Source organism: Tiliqua scincoides, chromosome 1, assembly GCF_035046505.1.
Source record: "Tiliqua scincoides isolate rTilSci1 chromosome 1, rTilSci1.hap2, whole genome shotgun sequence".
Classification (NCBI taxonomy): Eukaryota; Metazoa; Chordata; class Lepidosauria; order Squamata; family Scincidae; genus Tiliqua; species Tiliqua scincoides.
Genome location: NC_089821.1, coordinates 206,034,297 through 206,054,654, shown reverse-complemented (window position 1 = coordinate 206,054,654; position 20,358 = coordinate 206,034,297). Strand labels below are relative to the sequence as shown.

Genomic DNA, 20,358 nt, shown 5'->3' with positions numbered 1-20,358 from the left:
CTCCACAGAGGGAATCTTGGGAAGTAGGAATTACAGAGAAAAAGGAGTGGGTCCCCAGGAAAAAATTAAGCATCCCTTCCTTGCCACTTCTCTTTTCCAAAATTGTCTTCTCTTGAAGCAGCTTTTATCATTTCCTAGCAAACATTGGTCTGGATGTGGAGGGGGTTGCTCAATGTGCGCATATGCACTATGTAGCCCTGCACTTAGAAAAGCATCCGGAGAATTTACTGTGCCTGATAAGTCTCATCAGAGGCAGAGGTCTCATTTCATAACTTCCAGCAAGAAATTTTTCTTTTTGAGAGAGTACTTCTCCAATCCCAACAGTCATCATTTTCATTCAAAAAAAACTGTTATTACTGACTGGTTAAAAAAAGGAAGGAGAAGACCATAACATAGACTCCCTCAGCAGTCAGCCACTCTGCACCTTAGCAAAAAGAGAGTGAGCAAGACTTTTTTCCCACTGGCCTGCCTGGACCAGCTGGCAGCTGGCTCTTTCCTTCTCAACCACTGTAGCTAGTGGCAGCTGGCTCTTTCCTTCTCAACCACTGTAGCCAGTGGCAGCTGGCTCTTTCCTTCTCAACCACTGTCAGTAGCCAGCCACTTTGCATGGGACAGAGGGAAAAAGAGAAACTCTTTGGGCAATGATTTGTCTGACTTTCCTGATGGAGTCTGTTTTCCTTTTATTCTCCTTTCCTTTACTCCCTAATGTGTTGTGTTATTCTTTAAATTGTAAACCTGAGAGCAGGCCCTGTACTATTTCTAATTTTATAAATAATATATCGTAACAGCACCATTTTTCTGAAGCTTCCCCTCAAAGGAAGAATCATCTATTTTGTTTTAGTTTGATCTAGATTCATCACCAAAAATGAAGCCACCCAGTTTTCTATGACTCGTCCATGAGTAGTGTTGTTTTGGATGGTATGCCTGCAGCCTCTGGAAAGTGAGACAACGGATTCTTTATGCTGTGGAACTGTTTCCCCGTCTACCCACAGACTGACGTCAGAAAAGCTCCGTCAGCAATAAAATCCCTCCCTCTTGGACTATAAACAGGCCTTGGAGATGCTATCAGACAGTAAAAGCAGAAAGAAACATGTCTTTTGCCTAGATTTGGGACCAGGGCACAGCAAATGAAGATTGTGAAATATAAGACAAATTTAAAAACTCATGAAAAAGAAGACAAATAGAAAAAAATACTCAAAAGTTTGCATATTTCAACATCTCCCTTAGTACAGGGTAGAATCATAGCGTTGGAAGGAACCTAACAGGTCATCTAGTCCAACCCTGTGCCTTAGGCAAGAAACACACAGGGCACACTGACGCCACATTAATTCTCAAGTGCAAGTAGGGTGAGATCATAGCAGGAAGGACCCCTTAGAAACACTGTGCCCCATTTGTAATTCATCTGGAATTGGATTAAAAACAGAAGCAGCACTCAGGTGGAGCGGGAGTGTCAAACAAAACAGAAGCCTTTGAGGAGCCTGCAAACAGAGCCAGAAGGCAACAAGCCCTCCCCTGCTATTGTCCAACTGCAGCCATTGGAATTCAATGGTAGACTGCTCCTGAAAATGAAGCTTCCATTTAGTTGTCATGATGCTAATAGCTGTTGATAGCTGTATCCTCCATCTCCTGGAATCAACTGCCAATCAATGTTACTGCACATAAAAAAATTGCTTGCCATCTGAGAAAGTGGTTTCCTACTTTCTGATGTTTTCAGCCCTTCACTCTCAGCTGCCTCACCTGCTGCTATTGATATAAAAGTGATGGTTGGACTGACTGCACTCAGGCCCCCTGGCATCATATATTTCTTGGCCGAGGTCCTCCCCCTGCTGGCGGAAAATGCAAAATGCATGGAATCCAGCTGCATGATGTTCTGTGGCCCAGCCCCCCCACAGGTGTGTATTTGAATTTTTTTCCTTACCAGTCTATACCGTAATGTAGCAATTTCCAGACTTTTTCATCTCATGGCACACTAACAAGGCACTAAAATTGTCAAGGCTCACCATCGTTTTTTTGACAATTGACAAGGCACACCATGCTACCAGTGGGGGCTCACATCCCCCATTGGCCCTACTAATAAACGACCTTCTTCCAAATTCCTGTGGCACACCTGTGGACCACTTGCAGAACACCAGTGTGCCATGGCACAGTGGTTGAAAATGGCTGCCGTAATGAATGAAATTAGGCTCAGGGAATCTGCCTCCAAAAGGACAACACCTAGCATGTCAGTGGACTGATTACACAGGCCAACACACATTTTGCTTCCTTAAACGTTACACCAATTCCTGGCTATATTTGGGGTGCTGATTCCAAAAAGCCTACACCATGGCTTCCTCATGAGGAAGCTGCTTAAACCATTCACTAATGAAGCTATACCGTAACTCCGAAACTAGACATTAGGGCAAAACAGATGCCATTTTTTGAATCGGCACCCCAATTTCATATCAAACCACCATAAAGTTTGGGGAAAACTTTTCTGACCCTCAATTTTGTAGCCCTGCGTTACTGAACTTCAATTAGGAAGATTGTGGGTCAAATCACCAACTGGCCACGAAGCCCCACAGGGTGATGTTGGACTGCTGATCACTCTCTCCCAGGGATTTCTCTCACCTATTCCACTTAAAAGGTGGTTTTGAGCTGCTGCTACTACTGGTGTGCACATTCAAAAGATAGAAAGGCAGTTTTAAATGTGCAGCACATCAGGTTTCTTTTAATTAGTCAACAATCGGGTAAGAAAGTGGATTTGCAATCACATTTCAAGCCTCTTGCTACTTTTGTGTAACCTCTGAAGCATATTTTAAATACTCCATCCACCATGTTTTCCAGACCAATAGAGATGCACATATTGGGGAACGGCTATTTCCTTCCTGTATAGAAGGGTCTCTTGGGTCATTATCAACATACTTTAAATATTATGTCAGTAAAGGAAAGGAGGCAGAGAACTGCAAGGTCAGTAAATAAAAAGGGAGCACAGCAGTAGAACCAGCACAAAACATGCACACATATGTGGATAACTGAAACCATGCATACAGAATCCACAGATATGGGGGCCAGCCGGTATTTATAGCATTCATAGATTATGCTACTTTGAAAGTATGACTCTGTACAGAGTTCTGTTGTAGTAAATAGCACAGAAGATTTGTACGTGTGTGTATAAAATAGAAATATTGTTAATGGAAAACGGTAGTATCCATGGCCTGATTCCCAAAAAAGGAATGTGAGCATGAGGAACTACATCTGCAGCTGGAGCTTTACTTAGTATTTTTGATCATGGCAACTTCCTACCTGTACTGCCAAAGAGCGAAACAACGGATTACCCACAGATTTTTCACCCATGGTTTCATCTCAATGCAATGAGAAGGGCTCATTAAATTAAAGGAAAAATGTCGCTTAACAGTAAGCTGGTTAATGTGAGAGAGGGCAGCCGGCTGACAATCCATCAATCATTCTGTCTTCAGGCACTTAGAACAGCTTCACTACAAGGCAAGCGACTCCTTCCTTCCCCCTGAGCACCTTGCCTTCTTTCCCAGCACTTGGAGTGAAGCCTTTCTAAGCACTTGGAAAGAGACTGATTAATGGATTGTCTGCCTAATGACTCTGTCTTACATCACAAAGGTCAGGAAGGTTGTTTTTATATCACCCAGCAAAGAGACACTGTTTTTAAAATGAATTTGCTTTAATGCAATGTTTGCCATCCATGTGAGTTCTGGGAGAGGAACCCTCGTGAATAATGAGACTCAACCTGTAATTGTAAAAAGATGCTTATCTCTTCAGCAGTGGAAAATGCTGCAACCATAAAAGCAAGTGGGGTTCCTGAGTGCACATGTTCCTTCACTGGGGTACAATTCTAAAAATCACAATATAATCTGTGATTCAGGAAGGCATAATCACATGTATTCAAACTCTGATTACTGAAACTGAAAAACAATAGATTTCCAGCCTTATCTTTCAGACTTCCCCACATCCACAGTCTTAGCTCTTTGGGACTGCTTAAAAATATGGGCCTCATCCTTGTATAAGTAAAAATAAAATCATTATTATCCATTATGTACCCTCAATTGATTCTACTATACAATCATCCTGAGAAATGTGACAAGGATAACACATTATGACACAACTTCCATATGTGTGAACCATGGGATAACACAATGGAAGCACTGTATTTCTGTCAATATGGGCGCCAAGAACAAAAACCAAAGTGGATTTGAATATCCCTACATTGCCTACATTGATTGGCAGTGGCTCTCCAGGGTTTTAGATGGGGTTTTCCCCATTCTACTGGGAGATTCTACTAAGGACTGAAACTGGGACCTCCTTCATGCAGAATATTTCTTCAAGACCGCACCAATCTTTCAATCTTGCCAAAGTGGGATATTACAAACAGTTGGTAGAAGCCCAGAGGTTTATCTTTCTAGTCTTCATACATCACCTCTAACTTGATTTCATATGAAGCCTGCAGAACTTGCTGCTCTCAAACCTGAATATAGCCCCACTAGCCATTTTCGTCAGTCCACCAGAGGCTTAATGCACCATTTGGGGAGGGGGTCCTGCCTGTAGTGTAAAAATTGGGAATTGGGGAAAGGTTTTTGGTACATCAAAGTACATACATGGCCGGTGAACTGGTTTGCAAAGTTCAGCAAGTTACTTGATATGCAGGTAATGTGGTTTGTGACACATTGTCTAAAGAATTGCACCTTATAAATGTAAAACACTGCACCTTATACAATGTTCAAATATAATTTTACTGATGGATGTTCCATCAGGAACAAGAACACTGTTCTTTTTCTGCAGAGCCTGCTCTTCTGCTGCAAAAGGTAAATATACCTGAAAACTTACAGTTTTGTGGACAGTATATGAGCTCCATAGCGGCATCCAGATGTTCTTGCTGTATCCACTTACATATTTGCTTTGGTAAAGTAGGTAATAGGTATTCTGCTCCTGCAGAACATGGGGTCTACCATATGGTAAATTAGAAGCTGCCGTTTCCTGTTCTAGAAGGAAACAAACCATAATTATTGAGACCTGCCTTTGTATGATACTTTTTCGGGGGGGGGGGGGGAATGAACAGAACTGGAAAATATCTACAAAGTCAGCAGGAACTGAACACATTTTTATCAAAGATATTATGAAATATATCTGTTTATGCAGGAGCTTTACTTTTAGATATGGTGGAAAGAGAAAGACAATTACATAAAGTTAAGACACACAGCAAAACTGGGGCTTGATTTTTTTTTTTTATTTTTGCCCTAAAAACTAGAGCACATCCTTTCCAGAACTTCCTCCGCTCTAGTTCAACATTTAAGGGTATGTTGAACTGAACTGAAAGGCTAATACCTGTGTTGGAGAGTTAGTGCAGCGCAATGCAATGCATGTACATAACAAACCTTTATTAGGCATAAAAATTTGATAGGTGAAAACTCTGTGCAGAAACCGTACAGAGAATAGAAACTTAAACAGTACACAAATATATGTATATGTGCACACCTATGTGTATTATTATTATTAACTTTATTTCTACCCCGCCTTTCTCCCCGGAGGGACTCAAGGCGGCTTACAACAAGGTTAAAACAAATTTGAAAACATAATTTAAAAACAGATAAAAGCATATTAACAACATATCATAAAAACAGTAGTCAGATAAAAAAGTAGTCAGGTAAAAAGAGCATAGAGCAGCAAATCATAAAAGAATCAGGCCTGTAACCAGGTATTTAAAAAGATATTAAAAAGATGTTAAAAAATCTGGGAACTCAGAAGGCTTGTCTAAACAGAAGGGTCTTCAGGCCTCGCCGAAAAGTTTCAAGGGAGGGAGCAGTTCTTAAGTCAAGGGGAAGGGAAGTATTACAGATATTCTTGCCAGGAAGTAAAGAATGGCATCAATCTACAGATTTCCATAATTCCTCATTCAACTGGGAATAGCCACGTGCACATATTGTTTAATTTACCTCAATGACCTATATAAAGAATGTCTAAAACATTCTCGCAATCAGAGGTATGGGGGGGGGGGAGGACCACTATAAGACTACAATCATAGCATGGTGCCTAAAGGAACTTCAGAAAGATCTCCAAATGCCTCAACATTTGCACAGGTGCCTACCTTGAAACAACATTGCTTAGATGAATTGCACTGAAGTGCAATTAAAACGATGTGGAGGTCTGTAGAGCGGAGGCCTCAATCAATTGCAGAGATCTCCAAACTGGAGATAGCTCTGCACTGAAAACAGCCTCCCTGGTGCAACTGGAGCTTACCTGTCCACCAGGGAAACTGCTATTGTTACATACAGATACAAACATGCATTGCATTACACACACACACACACACACACACACACACACACAAATTATTTAAAAAACAGAAGACAATCAGTTACTTTACAAACATTACCAAGATGTAATCTACTCAGTGGTTGCTTGGTATAGAAAGCTTGGCTCGATTCAAGTTACTCAGATTTAAGAACTGTGCGACTGAAAGGGTTGTATGCTCAATGTCATCTGCCAGAAGGAATTGAATTATAGCATTCTCAGAATGCCGTTTTAGTGTTGAGCAAGGGAGAGAGAAATTGATGTCTTAGCGCTTGATATCTGGGACAGCGCAACATAATTTGTATGGATGATTCTACTTCACCTAAATTGCAACTACATAAACGTTCTTCCCAGGAGGTGTTTCTGAAACTGCCAAGTAAATCATTAGAGGGGGTCATATTACAACATGCCAAGGTAAAGGCTCTTCTCTCCAGGGGGTGCACTAGGAAGGACAGATATTTTGGTTGTTGACCAATTGTAATTTTAATAATAATAATAATATAGGTATTTCTATACTGCCTTTCTAGGTCCTCAGATTTCTCCTTGGACTTTATTCAAGGCGGTTTACATGGGCAGGCAATTTAAATCCCCGTAGGGATTTTTACAATTTGAAAGGTTCTATCTTTCAAGAAACCACAACATTCAGATGTTACTATCTTGATCTGGCCGCACATTCTGGCCTCCATCCTCCCACGCTCAGAGCAGATGGAATAACTCGGCTCAGCTTGTCAGCTGCTTCAAGGTTGCACGGTGCTGGTGGCCTCGAACTGGCGACCTTCAGATGTTATCTTCAGGCAAATGGAGACTCAACCCTCTAGACCAGACCTCCTGCCCAGACTTAATTTTTAGTTGAAAATTCAAAGGGAGACATTTTTTTCATGCTGCACCTAGAATCTCTTGCCTTTCTATATCATGTAGCCTGGTTGTCCAAAGCTTGATGATAACCTCAGGAGAGGGAACCCCTTGTAGATTGACCTCAAGGCCCATCTGTTAATTTTTTTTTATAAAATAGCACAAGCACAATAGCACAAAGCAAGGAGTTAGCATTGGATCAGTCAACAGCCCCTTTAGCAGCAAATCGTGATCAGCCCTGAAAAAGACTTTGGTCCAGTATTTTAAAAAACTGGACCATGCATGTAATTCCAATCTATGTTGACCTGATTCCAGGCAGAGTGCTGCATAGGGAACGTAATGCAGTAAGCCGAGAATTTTGTAAAGAAATTTAGATTGAACCCTTTCAATTGTGTTATTTAATGCCGGCATCCATACTGGGATGCCGTATAAAATTTGTAGTATGACTTAGGCATTGAAAGCTGATAAAGCAGCTGCTACAAACTGGTTGCCCCAGGAGAAGAAAAAGCGAGTTATGACTTGAACCACTGGTTTGGATGAATTAATTGCAATCGAGTGATGAGAGGACCATGAATGCTTGTAATGGAACCGAAGACCAAGATACTGAAATGCCTTGAGCTGCTTGTTTGTGGAGGGTTATTATGTGGATGCTGAGGAACATCACCAGTACTTATAATCTCCTCATAGCTGAGCACAGAGTTCCTTGAAGAGTGTTTCCTGGCACATTATATATCTATGTCGGTCATCCTGTGGCTCTGAGGTTAAGTTAATGACCCTCTCAGGGCATCTTATTGAAAGTGAGCCCACATGATCCATCCTAACCAGTTGGTCATTTAGTGATGCAGGGGGTCATTGGTTCAGACCTGCAGAGGCGGTTGGAACTCTTTTAGCAGTCAGCTCTATAGATGAAAGAGAGTCCAAAGGAAAAGACCAATGTGCAAAATTCCTTGAGTTATTGGATTCTTCAACAACTTCCATACTATCAATCTCAGTGACATCGAGCTGTATTGAAAGGTCTTCCAGGCATTGTGCCCACAACGCCATCAGCTGCTTCATCTAGTGGCGTCACTAGGATTCACGTCACCTGGTGTGGGAGGCCTGCGCATCACCCCATGCAGTGGGCGGGGCAACATCCCAGGTGGTGGGCATGGTGATGTACCATTGCCCCACCCCCACTGGTTTTTTGGCTGTACCTTTTGTTAGAACATAGATATTTCAATGTGGTTTGTTTCATTGCATTCTGCATGAAATTACGCATGGATTGATATATAACATGATGGTCTTATTCCTCCAAATTCTGATTTTAGTGATTTTGAAAACTTGTAGAGTCTCACACACACACCCGTGCCAACTTGCGAACACCTTATTGCAGCAAACTTTTAGCACTGGGACTCACATTTTAGAATGACAATCTGTCCAGGACCCACTGGAAGTGATGTCAAGGCCAGAAGTGACATCATCAAGCAAATTAAAATAAATAATTATAAATAATTAAATTAAAAGAAAATAAATAATTAAATAAGGGGGACCTGTCCTGTTCCACCAAGTGAATCTACTCTGAAGTAAGTCCTATTATGGTCAATGGGGCTTACTCTCAGGAAAGTGTGGGTAGGATTGCAGCCTGTGAGCCCAATCCTATGCATGTCTACTCTGAAGTAAGACCCATAGTGATCAATGGGACTTATGCACAGGAAAGTGTGGGTAGAATTGCAGTCTGTGAGCTCAAGCCTATGCATGTTTACTCAGAAGTTAGTCCCATAGTGGTCAATGGAGCTTACTGTGTAGCCTGCCTGCAATAACACCCCCCCCAAAAAAAAAAAAAGAATCAGTGAGATTTCCAGCCCTCTCCAGTGCCCAGTTGAAAGTTCTTCTGTTTCAAGCAGATCAAGATAAAGACCCGCCTGGCTTTGCAAGTACAAAATAGAAAACTTCCACTTACCAGTTGAAGCCTCTTCTTGGTGCTTTTTAGTGGGGGGGGGGGGCTGCCTACTGGAGCTGTGTTCTAGAGCAGCTCCATCGGATCAGGACCATTTTGGTGTCCTCACATTCCCCTTTGCCTGGCCTGACCACCAGCCAAGGCTTGTCTGCCTACTAAACACGACCGTGAGGCTGCTTTGCTGCTTTGCTCAATAAGGCAGCTGAGAGGCAGGGACCTCCTTCTTGGGTGTTTTTGGGGGCTGCATTTATTGGATCAGGACCATTCTGACGTTCAACAACGTCCTCTCTGCCGGCCCTTTCGGACAAAGGCAAGTCTGCCTACTCGCAAGTAAACACACGATACGGCTCACTTTCACTTTCCATAGGGATCCATTCATTTTTTCTTTCCGGTTTTTTGGCCATAACTTTTGAAGGAAAGGAGCTATTTCAATTTGCATCCAATGGTCTATGGCATGACAGGCTAGCTCCTAAGGTTAGCACATCACCCCCAGGGTGCATCATCCCTGGCGCGTCACCCAGTGCAGCCTGCACCCCCTGCACCCTCCTAGCGACGCCACTGGTGTCATCATCATCCAAAGGATAGCTTACAGACTTAGGTTCAGCCTCCCTCATTTGTTCCTGCCGTGTGGCAAGCCCCATCAGATCGGACTCTGACGGAGCAGCCAGAGAAAGCTTTCCACATATGTCATTGTCAGTTCCTGAGTATCACCAGCTGGAAGAGCAATTCAGCTTGATTAAGGCATCTTCTAGGCAGAAGGTTAGGCTTTGCAGGGTAGCTGAGTCCCTTTCAATCGTGTTCTTTATTATAATTGGACTTGGAGAGTTTGTTTGCTCATTAGAGGAGGATGTTGCTGCAGTTTTATCAGCTGTCTGGGCAGGCAGCCAAGAATTACTTAGTGCAGGGATGGAGGATGACGCAATGGTCTGAGGCTTTGAGCTATGTGTGGAAGAGGGCAGTAGCTCTCGGTTAGAGTCAGAGAAATCAGAAAAGACTTCTCTTCACAGAAACCGTCTCATCCGAAACAGAGTCAGGGGAATTGTAGGTGTCAAAAGACAAAAGAAGTCTGACTTTAGATGCAGGACTACTTAAGCCATTGGGCACTGCTCATATCAATCTGATTTAAATTCATACATAAATGTTTTCTTAAGGACATTTTTATACAGAACCTGTCCCTCTATTTTCCATAATTTACTGCCACCCTGCCAAATTCTAGGAGAATTTGGTTTGCTTGAAAATAACGTGAGTGAGAGCCAGCAGTATTAGGTAAGGAGACAGGTTTGGTCCTAGATTCTTTCACAGAGAAAAAGGTGTCCTTGGGCATTATCTGCATGTGACTCTAAGCTCATGTTGTTACCGGAGAGCTGCCCTTGGACCTTGGGGCTGATTGCTCCTGCAGCTTCTTCTGTAGTGCATCAATTTGGGAGGATATTAACTTGAGTTCCCGAAAGATTGCCAAGACTGTTCTAGCATGTACATTATTTTCTCCATCTCTCTTTAGCTTGCAGGGACTGACCATGCTTAATGAACACTCAAGAGCTACTAAAAACTGCAGAATGGATACATTGGAACAATACTAGGTTAAGTCTTTGCACTGCGTTTTATTCTCAATGATGACAAAGGATAAGAGAAACTAAAAATAAAGATGGTGTCCAAAGTGTATTGGAAGCAGGAGGAAACCACTACAAGGGTCAATGCTATATTTTTTATAATTTCAGAGAGTCATTGATACCTTTGAACCAAGGCTCGAACCCTTGGCCATTTAGAACCACTCCACAGATGGTTGGCTAAATCTGAATGCAAGCCTAGGAAGAATCTATGCTTCTTCTAACTGTAATGTACAGTACATCCAACTTGATTGACCTATCTACAATAAAAGCCTTGTTAACTGGCATACATGGGGAACAGGAATGGCTGGTTAACTGCATATGTTGGTTAGCAAAGTTTTTACAGTCTTTATGCACTTCCCTCCCCCACTTACCAGACAGGACTTCCTCTGCAATGCCACTTCAGCCTTCTTCCTGCCTCACAAGGGACCTCTAGGAATGGAGATGCTACTTCCTAAGCAGTGCCCTTGTGAGGAAGAAGTGAAAAGTCTCCATTCCTAGATGGAAGGAGGAAGAAGAAACATTTTCTTCTTTGGGAAGAAACAAATCCTGTCTGGTAAGCCATTAGACTGTGGAATTCATTGCCACATGACATGGTGACTGCCATTAACTTGGATTGCTTTAAAAGGAGATTGGATAAATTCTTGTATGAGAGGTCATGATTGGCAATGGTTATTAGTCATGATGGCTATACACTGCCTCCTGGTTCAGAAGCAGTTATGTATCTGAATACAAAATGCAGGGAAACAAGAGATAGAGGGAAGAATGTCTTTCTTTCCTGCTTGTGGGCTTCCCAAAGGCAGCTAGTGGGCCACTAAAAGGGAAAGAAAATACTGGACCAGATGAGCCTTTAGCCTGATCCAGCAAGGCTTTTCTTACGCTCTTATCACAAACACTTATCCGTTTAGAAATGAGTTCTTTACACAATGAGTAATCTCACTAAAACTACTGCTATTTGTGTGTACATATACAGTAAATATAGTTATGTATAAATAATGAATTTGCTGTACTCACTTGCTTCTTCACTGAGATTTAACATTTGAATCACAGTTTCTAACTGAGTGGTCTGCAACAACAACAAAAAACAACAACACAGGAGATCAGGCATAATTAGCATTACATGCTCATTTCTCACTTTTCCAGCTGTGCAAAGTTCCAGGGGCAGAGCTGACTGGTTTCTAACTTCCTTCAGAGAAAGGATCACTGGAAACTTAGAGTGTCTTTGTAATATCTGCTGAATTTGCAAACATGCAGATTGAGCATCCAATGGCAGTTGATAGCACAGCATTCCTTTCAGTTCACATCCATTTTACAGGATTTCTACAGTGATTGGTGCTTTAGCTCTGAGTTCTTCCTGCTTTTCCCACTTTTCCTGCCTCTGATTTTTCCTGGCTTCAGCAACTGTTACCCTGCACATGCCGGATCTCTTCTGATCTCGGAAGCTAAGCAGGGTTAGGCCTGGTTAGTACTTGGATGGGAGACCATCTGGGAATACTGGGTGCTGTAGGCTTATACCATAGTCTTTCGAGACTGAAGGTTGCCAACTATATAATCAAATCAAGTCTCTTCTTTCATTAAGGAAAGCACTCTACCTACCACTAGCTTTCTCTGACTATGTGGTGGAGGAGGAAGGAGGAGTCACCTTATAGTTCAACCTCTCCTATCAGGTCCACCTACCAGCTTTTTCTGCTTTTCAGGGTAGAATCTTGTTCAAGGAGACATCCTGAACTATTAGGGAGTGGCTACCTCTTCATTCTGGGGTCTGTAATCATTCACAAGAATCAATAGCTTCTCAATTTGATGGTCTAACAAAGTAATGGCTGTTAGCATTCATACTTGCTAGCCTGTTACAACTGACTGTATGAATGAATTGCTGAATGTAAGGACTCACTGAGTTGCAAGCACATCCTGACGAATCTGAAGAGGGTCTAAAGGAAGGCAGAGAGGGAGAGGATGCTTCTGTGGTAGGGGACGGATAATAGAAAGGAGCCCTTAGAAGGTGGTTCAAGCTGCCATGTGTTCCATTGTTTGGTGCCGGTTTAATCTGCAGGAGATCTGTTCAGGAGAGAAAGTAACTGTTTTTACCTATGCACTAAACACACAGAATTTCCTTGTAAGCAGGCTGTATCCAAGGCTTCATTTGAGTCAGCACTCCACCCTGCTATGCAAATTTACCTATAAATCAAACTGTATCAGCATTTCTTGCTATTGAACTCCTATCTCTCGACCCTGTGTTTGTATCTGACAAGACCCAGCTACTCTTGTTTTTTATAAGGGTTTATGAATCTATATATGGGCTAGAGTTCTATGCTAATGGTGTGGTGTGGCTGCTTCTTCCCCTCATCTCATTATTGTGTAAGTAAGTATGCTGGCATCACTTTTTCCTCAGGGTCAGCTGTTTTATAGAAATAAACTGTGTCTTTAAACATTCCCTCAATTGATTCCATTTTGCCTAATTTGAGACTATCTACTGGCTCAGACTTGTGTATGTCCACATGTGCATAACTATCGCATGCAATTGAGGGTCTGTCACCCTGGAAGATATCTCTCCAATCCTTTTCCCTATGTTATCATGTGACAAATATACAGGTGGAGCCTTTTTATACGCATTAGTTCTGTTCTGTGACTCAGCTCAATTAACAAAAAACATGTTGTGCTAAATTCCATAGAGTTATGCAAATACACTGCAGCCTGACACTTCTGGATGGAAGGAAACTAAGAGCCCAATCCTATGCAAATTTCCACTGCCAGTGCAGCCTGCCAATGGGGCATGCACTGCAGCCTGTGGTGGGGTGGCCATCACAGAGGCCTCCTCAAGGTAAGGGAATGTTTGTTCAGTTATCTCGGGACTGCATTGCGGCTGCACCGGAGTTGGAAAGCTGGATAAGATTGGGCCCTAAGGCAGCTGTTATCAATCCCCTCCACTTCTTACTCAGCCCTCCCCATTGCCAGCGGCTTGCTGGAGCAGGAGAGCCTGCATCATGGGGGGGGGGGGAATTCAGAAAACACTCCCTGGGTTTTTTAAAGCAATTACCTCTCCTCCCTCTCCTGCCTCCCCCTCCTGAGCCCTCCCTGTTATCAGCTGCCCAGGCTTCTTTCACAGTTGGAATGCTGAGCTTTTAAGAGTCCAGCCCTATGTGTTTCTACTCAGAAGTAAACCCCATTCCAGTCAATGGGGCTTACTCCCAGGAAAGCGTGGAGAGGATTTGTTAGAGATAATTGGGCAAAACACAGAGATAGAAGAAGCACAAACCGGCAGCTGCAGTGTGTGGTGCTCAGAGCACAGGGAAGAACACCAAAAAAAGGAGGCAAGACCCAGGGAAGTACCAACACCAGAGTCTATTTACAGGCAGTATTTACAGGTAGAAGGCAGTTCCAGAAATCAGCAAGCAGAGGCAGTCCAGCAAACAGTCCAAGTAGTCAGTAAATCAGGTATCCATCCAGCAGAGATTCATGCAGCAACTCACTCCTACAACTCACCCAGTGGAGTGTGCTTGTTGGCCATTTATACTCCTGTCAGCCAATGGGAAAGGCTATGACCTCATCCCTGAGGAATGTCATTGCATCATCCTGGGTGGGGATTGCATTAGCTTTTCCCATCTCTCCTGGTTCTGTGCAATGACTCAGCACTTTGTCCTGATTGGTCCTTGCCCCATTGTCTGACAGGTATGCTTAAATTTGCTTATACACAGCAGCAGTCTGGTAGGCCTGCCTTATCCAGCCACCAAATTGCCTTGCTGTATGGGGCACATACTGTAACAGGATTGTAGGCTAAATCTCATGCTTTGCTTGCTGGGAAGGCTTGGTTGTGTCGGTGATTGCCTGCACCATCTCAAGGGGGGGGGGAATTTGGCAAACACTCCCTGGATTTTTTAAAGCAATCCCCTCTGTTGCTACCACACCTGTCCCTGTGTGTGTGTGAGAGAGAGAGAGAGAAAGAGAGAGAGAGAGAGAGAGAGCGCGAGCGAGCGCGCTCCACCTTGCTGCACGTGTTCTGGCTACAGAGATTTTTGGCCCCCACTTCAGCCTCTTTGCTGGCTCAGGGGCTCCAGGAGTGTTACTGTTCCTTTGCAAGGGGAACCTCTTCTAGGGCTCCAGGGTTATTTCCCTGTCTGGGTGAGGCAGAGCCTTTTTGCAGTGTTTTGGGCTGCCTGGAAATGGATCCAGATGACAGTGCAGGGCAAAGGAGGCAAAGGTGTGTGTGACTTTCAGTTCCCCCACCCCATTCAAGTTGAGACAAATCCGTGTCTTTTTTATCCGCAGATAAAAAATCCATGGATAAATAGGCTGCACCTGTACTATTAACTAGTATAGATAATCATTATACCTGTAAATACTTGTAAATCATTATACTTGAGGTCCATGGATTCCAGGACAGCTTGGCTTACAGGTAGGTTTGAGGCTCAGTATTTATTTATTTATTATTTTTCATATTTTTTTATACTGCCCATTCTCCAAGGAGCTCAGAGTAGGGTACATACTTCTCCTCCTTTTGTCCTCACAACTCTGTGAGGTTGGAGAGGCTGATAGTGACTGGCCCAAGGTCACCCAGGAAGCTTTATGGTTGTGCAGGGATTTGAACCCGGATCTTTCGGGTCCAGGTCTAACTCTGAACCATCTTTGTATTCTGAGTATAAACCTCCTATGGAATAATGTATCACAAGGGTTATTATTTGCTTGAAAAGTGGTGTTGGATCCCTATATCAAAGTACAGTTATGTAGCCTTCCTGGTTTTCCAAATGTATTCATGTTCCTGCAAAAACCAAGATTCCTCAGATATGGATTCAGATGGAGAAAGTTGGAAGAAAAACAGATTGGCTAACCCCCATTGGCTAACCCCCACCATGTTGCTGTTAGGACCACAAGCAATGAACAAGGCTGTGCATTTCTGAAGACAGACCTGCAGATCCAATCTGCAAATCTTTAAAGAATTCTTTTGTTCTTTCTTTGATGTGAAATTCCATGCAGGTTTCCCATATCTAGAAGGCAGCCTGAAAGCTCTGTTTTTGATAACAGAACAATAATTTGTAGCAAGTGCAGACTATTTTCATACTGCAGTGCCCCGACTACAGAGGGAGGGTTGCTGCATTAGAGCAATTGTGTGCAGTCCATTATATATGTTGCTTTATTCTTCAATTTGCATAAAACTCTTAATCAGGAGTATATTTGGGATTGGGGACAGAGTTTTCCTATTCCAAAATGTTCCAATATTTGTGGATATAATACACAGGGTCTCGTTTATACTCACCACACATTAAGTTGTAAATTTCAATGTTTTCAAAAGGCTTCACCTCAGTTTTGTCTTTAAATCCTGGCCCATATGCCATGAAGATGGCCTGGATAATCATAATAAAAACAGTTACTCAAAGAATTTCCTCTTTTTTTTTAATTTAAAACAATTCATTCCAATGTGTTTTGTTAAAATAGATTTTAGCTCATTATTTTAAAAAAAGTCAGTTCAACATTTTAAATTGGAGCATTTGTGAGGATAACAATTGGTTATTATGAATATTATTATGGGTTTAGAACATGAGAACATTATAAAAAGAATCAGTGATATATAAAAAGTCCAACGGCTTATTTGGGATCCATACACAATGGCCTATATGTAATGTAATCATTAACAACCACTCTCATTGCTTTTTCCTACAAAGACTTCTCACAACTCATCAATACCACAATTTGGTTGTGCTCTTGCTCAGCACTCCCTGACATATGCAATGAGGACCTTGCAACAGCTTAGCTGAGCATAACTCAAAACCTTACTACAGGTCATGAAAACTGCTTAGGGCAACTGCTTTATAAGCACATGTTTTATGCACATTTTTTTCCTATTAAAAAAAAAATCTATTTACCTCCATACTTCTGAATTCATTGTCATAGCCATGGTTACCACCACCACAAAATGTATAACTTCTACTCCTAAAAACAGAAAAGTACTGAATTATCATAACAGTCAACAAAAATTACTGAGTACTCCAAAGCAGAACTGACCCAAATGGGGAGGGGGGCTTTATGTGTTCTCCCAAAAATGCTTCCCCTCCTTCAGCGATGGTGTGATGATAGCTTCAAAAGTACATTAAACGTTTTACCTATTTAAGGACTTTTGCCCTCATACTGAATGAAATTCATCTGGCCTCAATGATGTCCACACACAGCCAAATCTGATTACCTACTTAGTATAGTGATAAAAATAAAGATGTGATTCCAGTCAATCAGGGATCATTTCAGCAAGGAGACTGAGAGCCCAATCCTGAGCTTGGCATGCCAGCTCACTGCTGGCGCACACTGTCACAAATGTGCCATTAGGCACATTTGTGGGCCCTACTGCTGGGCGAGCACCGGTAGGAGCCCAGTGCTGCCTGGCGCCGGGCTACTGCCGGGCAGGCACCCAACCTCTGCCACTCGGCAGTCGCACAGACCACCGAGCAGCGGAGAGATAAGCGGGGGTGGGGGGAAGGTAGGGAGGAGGCTTTCTAGGGAGGCAGGGAGAGGGCAGAAGGAGGCATGCCGGGGGGAGGGAGCAGGGGGGGAGGGAGGAAGGACTGGCGGAGTTAAGCTGCACCGGATCCAGAGCCTCCGTGCTGGGCTCACCGCCCTACACAAAGGCTCTTGATTCACCGCCAATCTCATTGATGGTGAATCAAGTAGCCCCATTGTGGGGCTACTTTCTTTACCCAGGGGAAGGGGACAAAAGTTCCCTTCTCCCGAGGAGTCACCAGCGGCTGCCCGAAGTATGCAGGATGCGTTGACAGCCATTTTTGGCACTGCCACAGCCGTGCACCCCAGGCAGCTAAAGACTGGGCTGTTAACAGGAAAAATACTGCTAAAAAATAGACAAACATTCTCTCAATTCCAAGGGTTTTCAAAAATATTTTGACCTGGTGATTTCAACCTCAAAACCAAGTTTAGGTATTTATGTAAGAACCAGGAAGCTAAAGTTTCCACAGGATTGTATTGCCATACTTTCTTCCACGCAGCTGTAATTTACACTGATGTGCTATAGCACCTAGTAATCTTCATTATGAGCCGGGTGCCAGTATAAAAATACCAAGGATTCCCTATAAACAGGAAAATTCCCTTAAAACAGGGGTTCCAAAAGTGTGCATCGCAGTGCACTCACAGGGGAATGCATGGCCTTTCCAGCTCACCAAGTCAACATTGTGTGAGATCTCATTAAAATAGTGCGAGATCTTGCAAGAAAAGCATGAGATTTTGCGAGATCTTGTGAGATTTTACGTGATGTCGGCTTGGCAAGCTAGGAAGGTCACATGGCACCCCTGCAAGTTGCCGCAATGCACACTTTGGGAACCTTTGTTTTAAGGGAATTCTCCTGTGGGAGATGGATCTTGTCACTTAGGCTCAAACTTAATTTGATTCTGAATGTGCAATATGTCCTTTGTGTGTGTGTGTGTGTTTTGGTTGTTAAATAGTGCATGGGGAGGAAGAAGACAAAAAAGCCTTCAAACTTTACTCCCACCATAGTTCCAGTTCCATAACATACGCCCATGCATTATTTTATCATGGGTAACCTTTCATTGAAAGACAATGGAAACCATCCCTCCACCCATGGTATGATTTGAACAGTGGCAGAAGAAAGTTCCTAAAGTTCTGCTATGCACCGCTGCAGTTTCACCCATTGACACACATTTAACAACAACAAAACCCCAAAGGGGAACATTTTTAAAGGTCACATCTAGTCTGGCCCTGAGAAAAAGCATTTGCTTGAACTTTTCTTCCAACATGGTCATATTTTCTCCCCCACTTTGATTCCAAAAGGAATACGCCCAGCTATCAGGAGAAGGAAAGAAGAAAGTATATCTAGAATTGATACATAATCATAGTGGTTAATCACATAATTTTGTGATTTCATATCCTTTTTGGAAACACTATGGGATAACATAATCTGACCTCAGTTCATTGGAAATTACAGAAAGAGATGAGAACACTGTGTATGAACTAGTCCTGAACTTTAGAACAATTCTCAAAGGGATGAATACTCAGTTCTGTGTAGTCTATTACACAGTGTAGTCTATTCCTGTGTTCTGTGTAGTCTATTCCTCTGAGAGGAATTTTATCAAGGGGTACAAAGTTTCTTTGGGTCCCCTTTAGGGGTATAAAGTTTCCTTTGGGGTACAAAATTTCTTTTGGACCCCTTCCCTTCTCCATTGGATCATAATTTCATATGGTCATTAGATCATAATTTCTTCTAATTATAATATATAAAACAGTGTAGGCTTACAAAAAAAGGTGAATGCTAGTTTTCACACAATATATACAAACATTTTCTGAGATCTGAGGAAATTTTCAGGCCGTCTGTTTTGGCTCCTAGGCCCTCTTTTTGATCTCAAGCCCACGTATAATTTACCCCCCATACCCACCCTCATGGGTCCTGGGCTGGGATTATACTTACTTTAATCGTTCACGACAGTGTTTCTCAAACTGTGGGTTGGGACCCACTTGGTGAGTCATGAGCCAGGTGGGTCCCCATTCATTTCAATATTTTATTTTTAATATATTAGACTTGATGCTACCATGCTATGTGACTGCATTTGGGGAAATGTTACAGTCCTGTACTTTGAACAAGCTATTATGTATATTATTTTAACAATGATAGTCAATGGGACTTAATCCTGGGTACGTGTGGGTAGGATTGCAATCTAGGATTGTTAAAAATTTTCCTGCTTGATGATGTCATTTCCAATCATGACATCACTTCCGGTGGGTCCTGACAAATTCTCATTCTAAAAAGTGGGTCCCGGTGCTAAACGTGCGAGAACCACTGGTTCAGGAAATATGTATCTTCATACGAATAAAACACACTTTCTACGTGAGGACTATATTGAAAAAGATCTAAGCCACACACACACACACACACACACACACCACTTTCTTGTTATAAACACAATGAAGAATTGTATTTTACTAAAGCTATGATCAGTACTCCAAGGATACAGACCTGTTACCAGTTATCTCCCAGATGAGATAACTTTTTTATGTTCTTTTTTATGTAAAATTTTAAATATTTATGTAAGCCATTCATAGTGTTTGGGATTGATTGGAAAATCAACAAAATAACTAAACAAAAAAAAAATTATAGCACTGATGGTTTGCTGCCCTTTAATTAACACATCAAAATATGCCACCTAAAGTAATCTAGCTCTGATTGTGCTACCACTGTCATACCTCACAGCCAACCACTGCCGATCCACCATAAGATGAACTTTGTCAATACGTATGTTGTTAACATAATGGAATCTCTTCGGTAAGTTTGGTGTCAGGTAGGCTTTGAAGTGCTGATCTGGCTTTCGGCACTGTAAATAACAACATGAAATAAAGAGATTTGAATAGCACAGAATACAAACACAAAGATCAACCGAGTTAACATGCAATGATTTCACAGGCACTCAGTTGTCTATGAAATACCTACCCTCGCAAATTTTTGGTCCTGTATAAACCTACTAGAGAGGATCAGGGACACAGTCTTGCATGAAATCAGATATCAATTATTGTGCCTTCTTCACTTTGGACCAAAACTGTGATGCTTGCATTTGAGCAAGAAGCATTTATGGCTAGCTCATGAACTGCTTCTCCGCGCTACGAAGGGCTTCTGCCCACACTAGAGGGCAACTCACAGGAAACAGGGGTTACTGCTTCCTGTTAGTC

The 20,358-nt window shown here is 42.5% G+C and overlaps 1 protein-coding gene and 1 pseudogene across 1 annotated transcript in view; one reads left to right on the top strand and one right to left on the bottom strand.

Moving 5' to 3' along the window:
- ENPP3 (ectonucleotide pyrophosphatase/phosphodiesterase 3) overlaps positions 1-20,358 on the bottom strand; it is a 74,286-nt gene that overhangs the window by 20,139 nt on the left and 33,789 nt on the right. The window contains exons 15-20 of the mRNA XM_066611201.1: positions 19,879-20,006; positions 16,548-16,614; positions 15,941-16,028; positions 12,584-12,747; positions 11,707-11,758; positions 4,834-4,988 (exon numbers count right to left, since the gene is read on the bottom strand). Coding sequence (XP_066467298.1) covers positions 4,834-4,988; positions 11,707-11,758; positions 12,584-12,747; positions 15,941-16,028; positions 16,548-16,614; positions 19,879-20,006 — 654 coding nt within the window. The remainder of the gene's footprint in view (positions 1-4,833; positions 4,989-11,706; positions 11,759-12,583; positions 12,748-15,940; positions 16,029-16,547; positions 16,615-19,878; positions 20,007-20,358) is intronic.
- On the top strand, positions 12,083-12,202 carry LOC136636997 (5S ribosomal RNA; annotated as a pseudogene).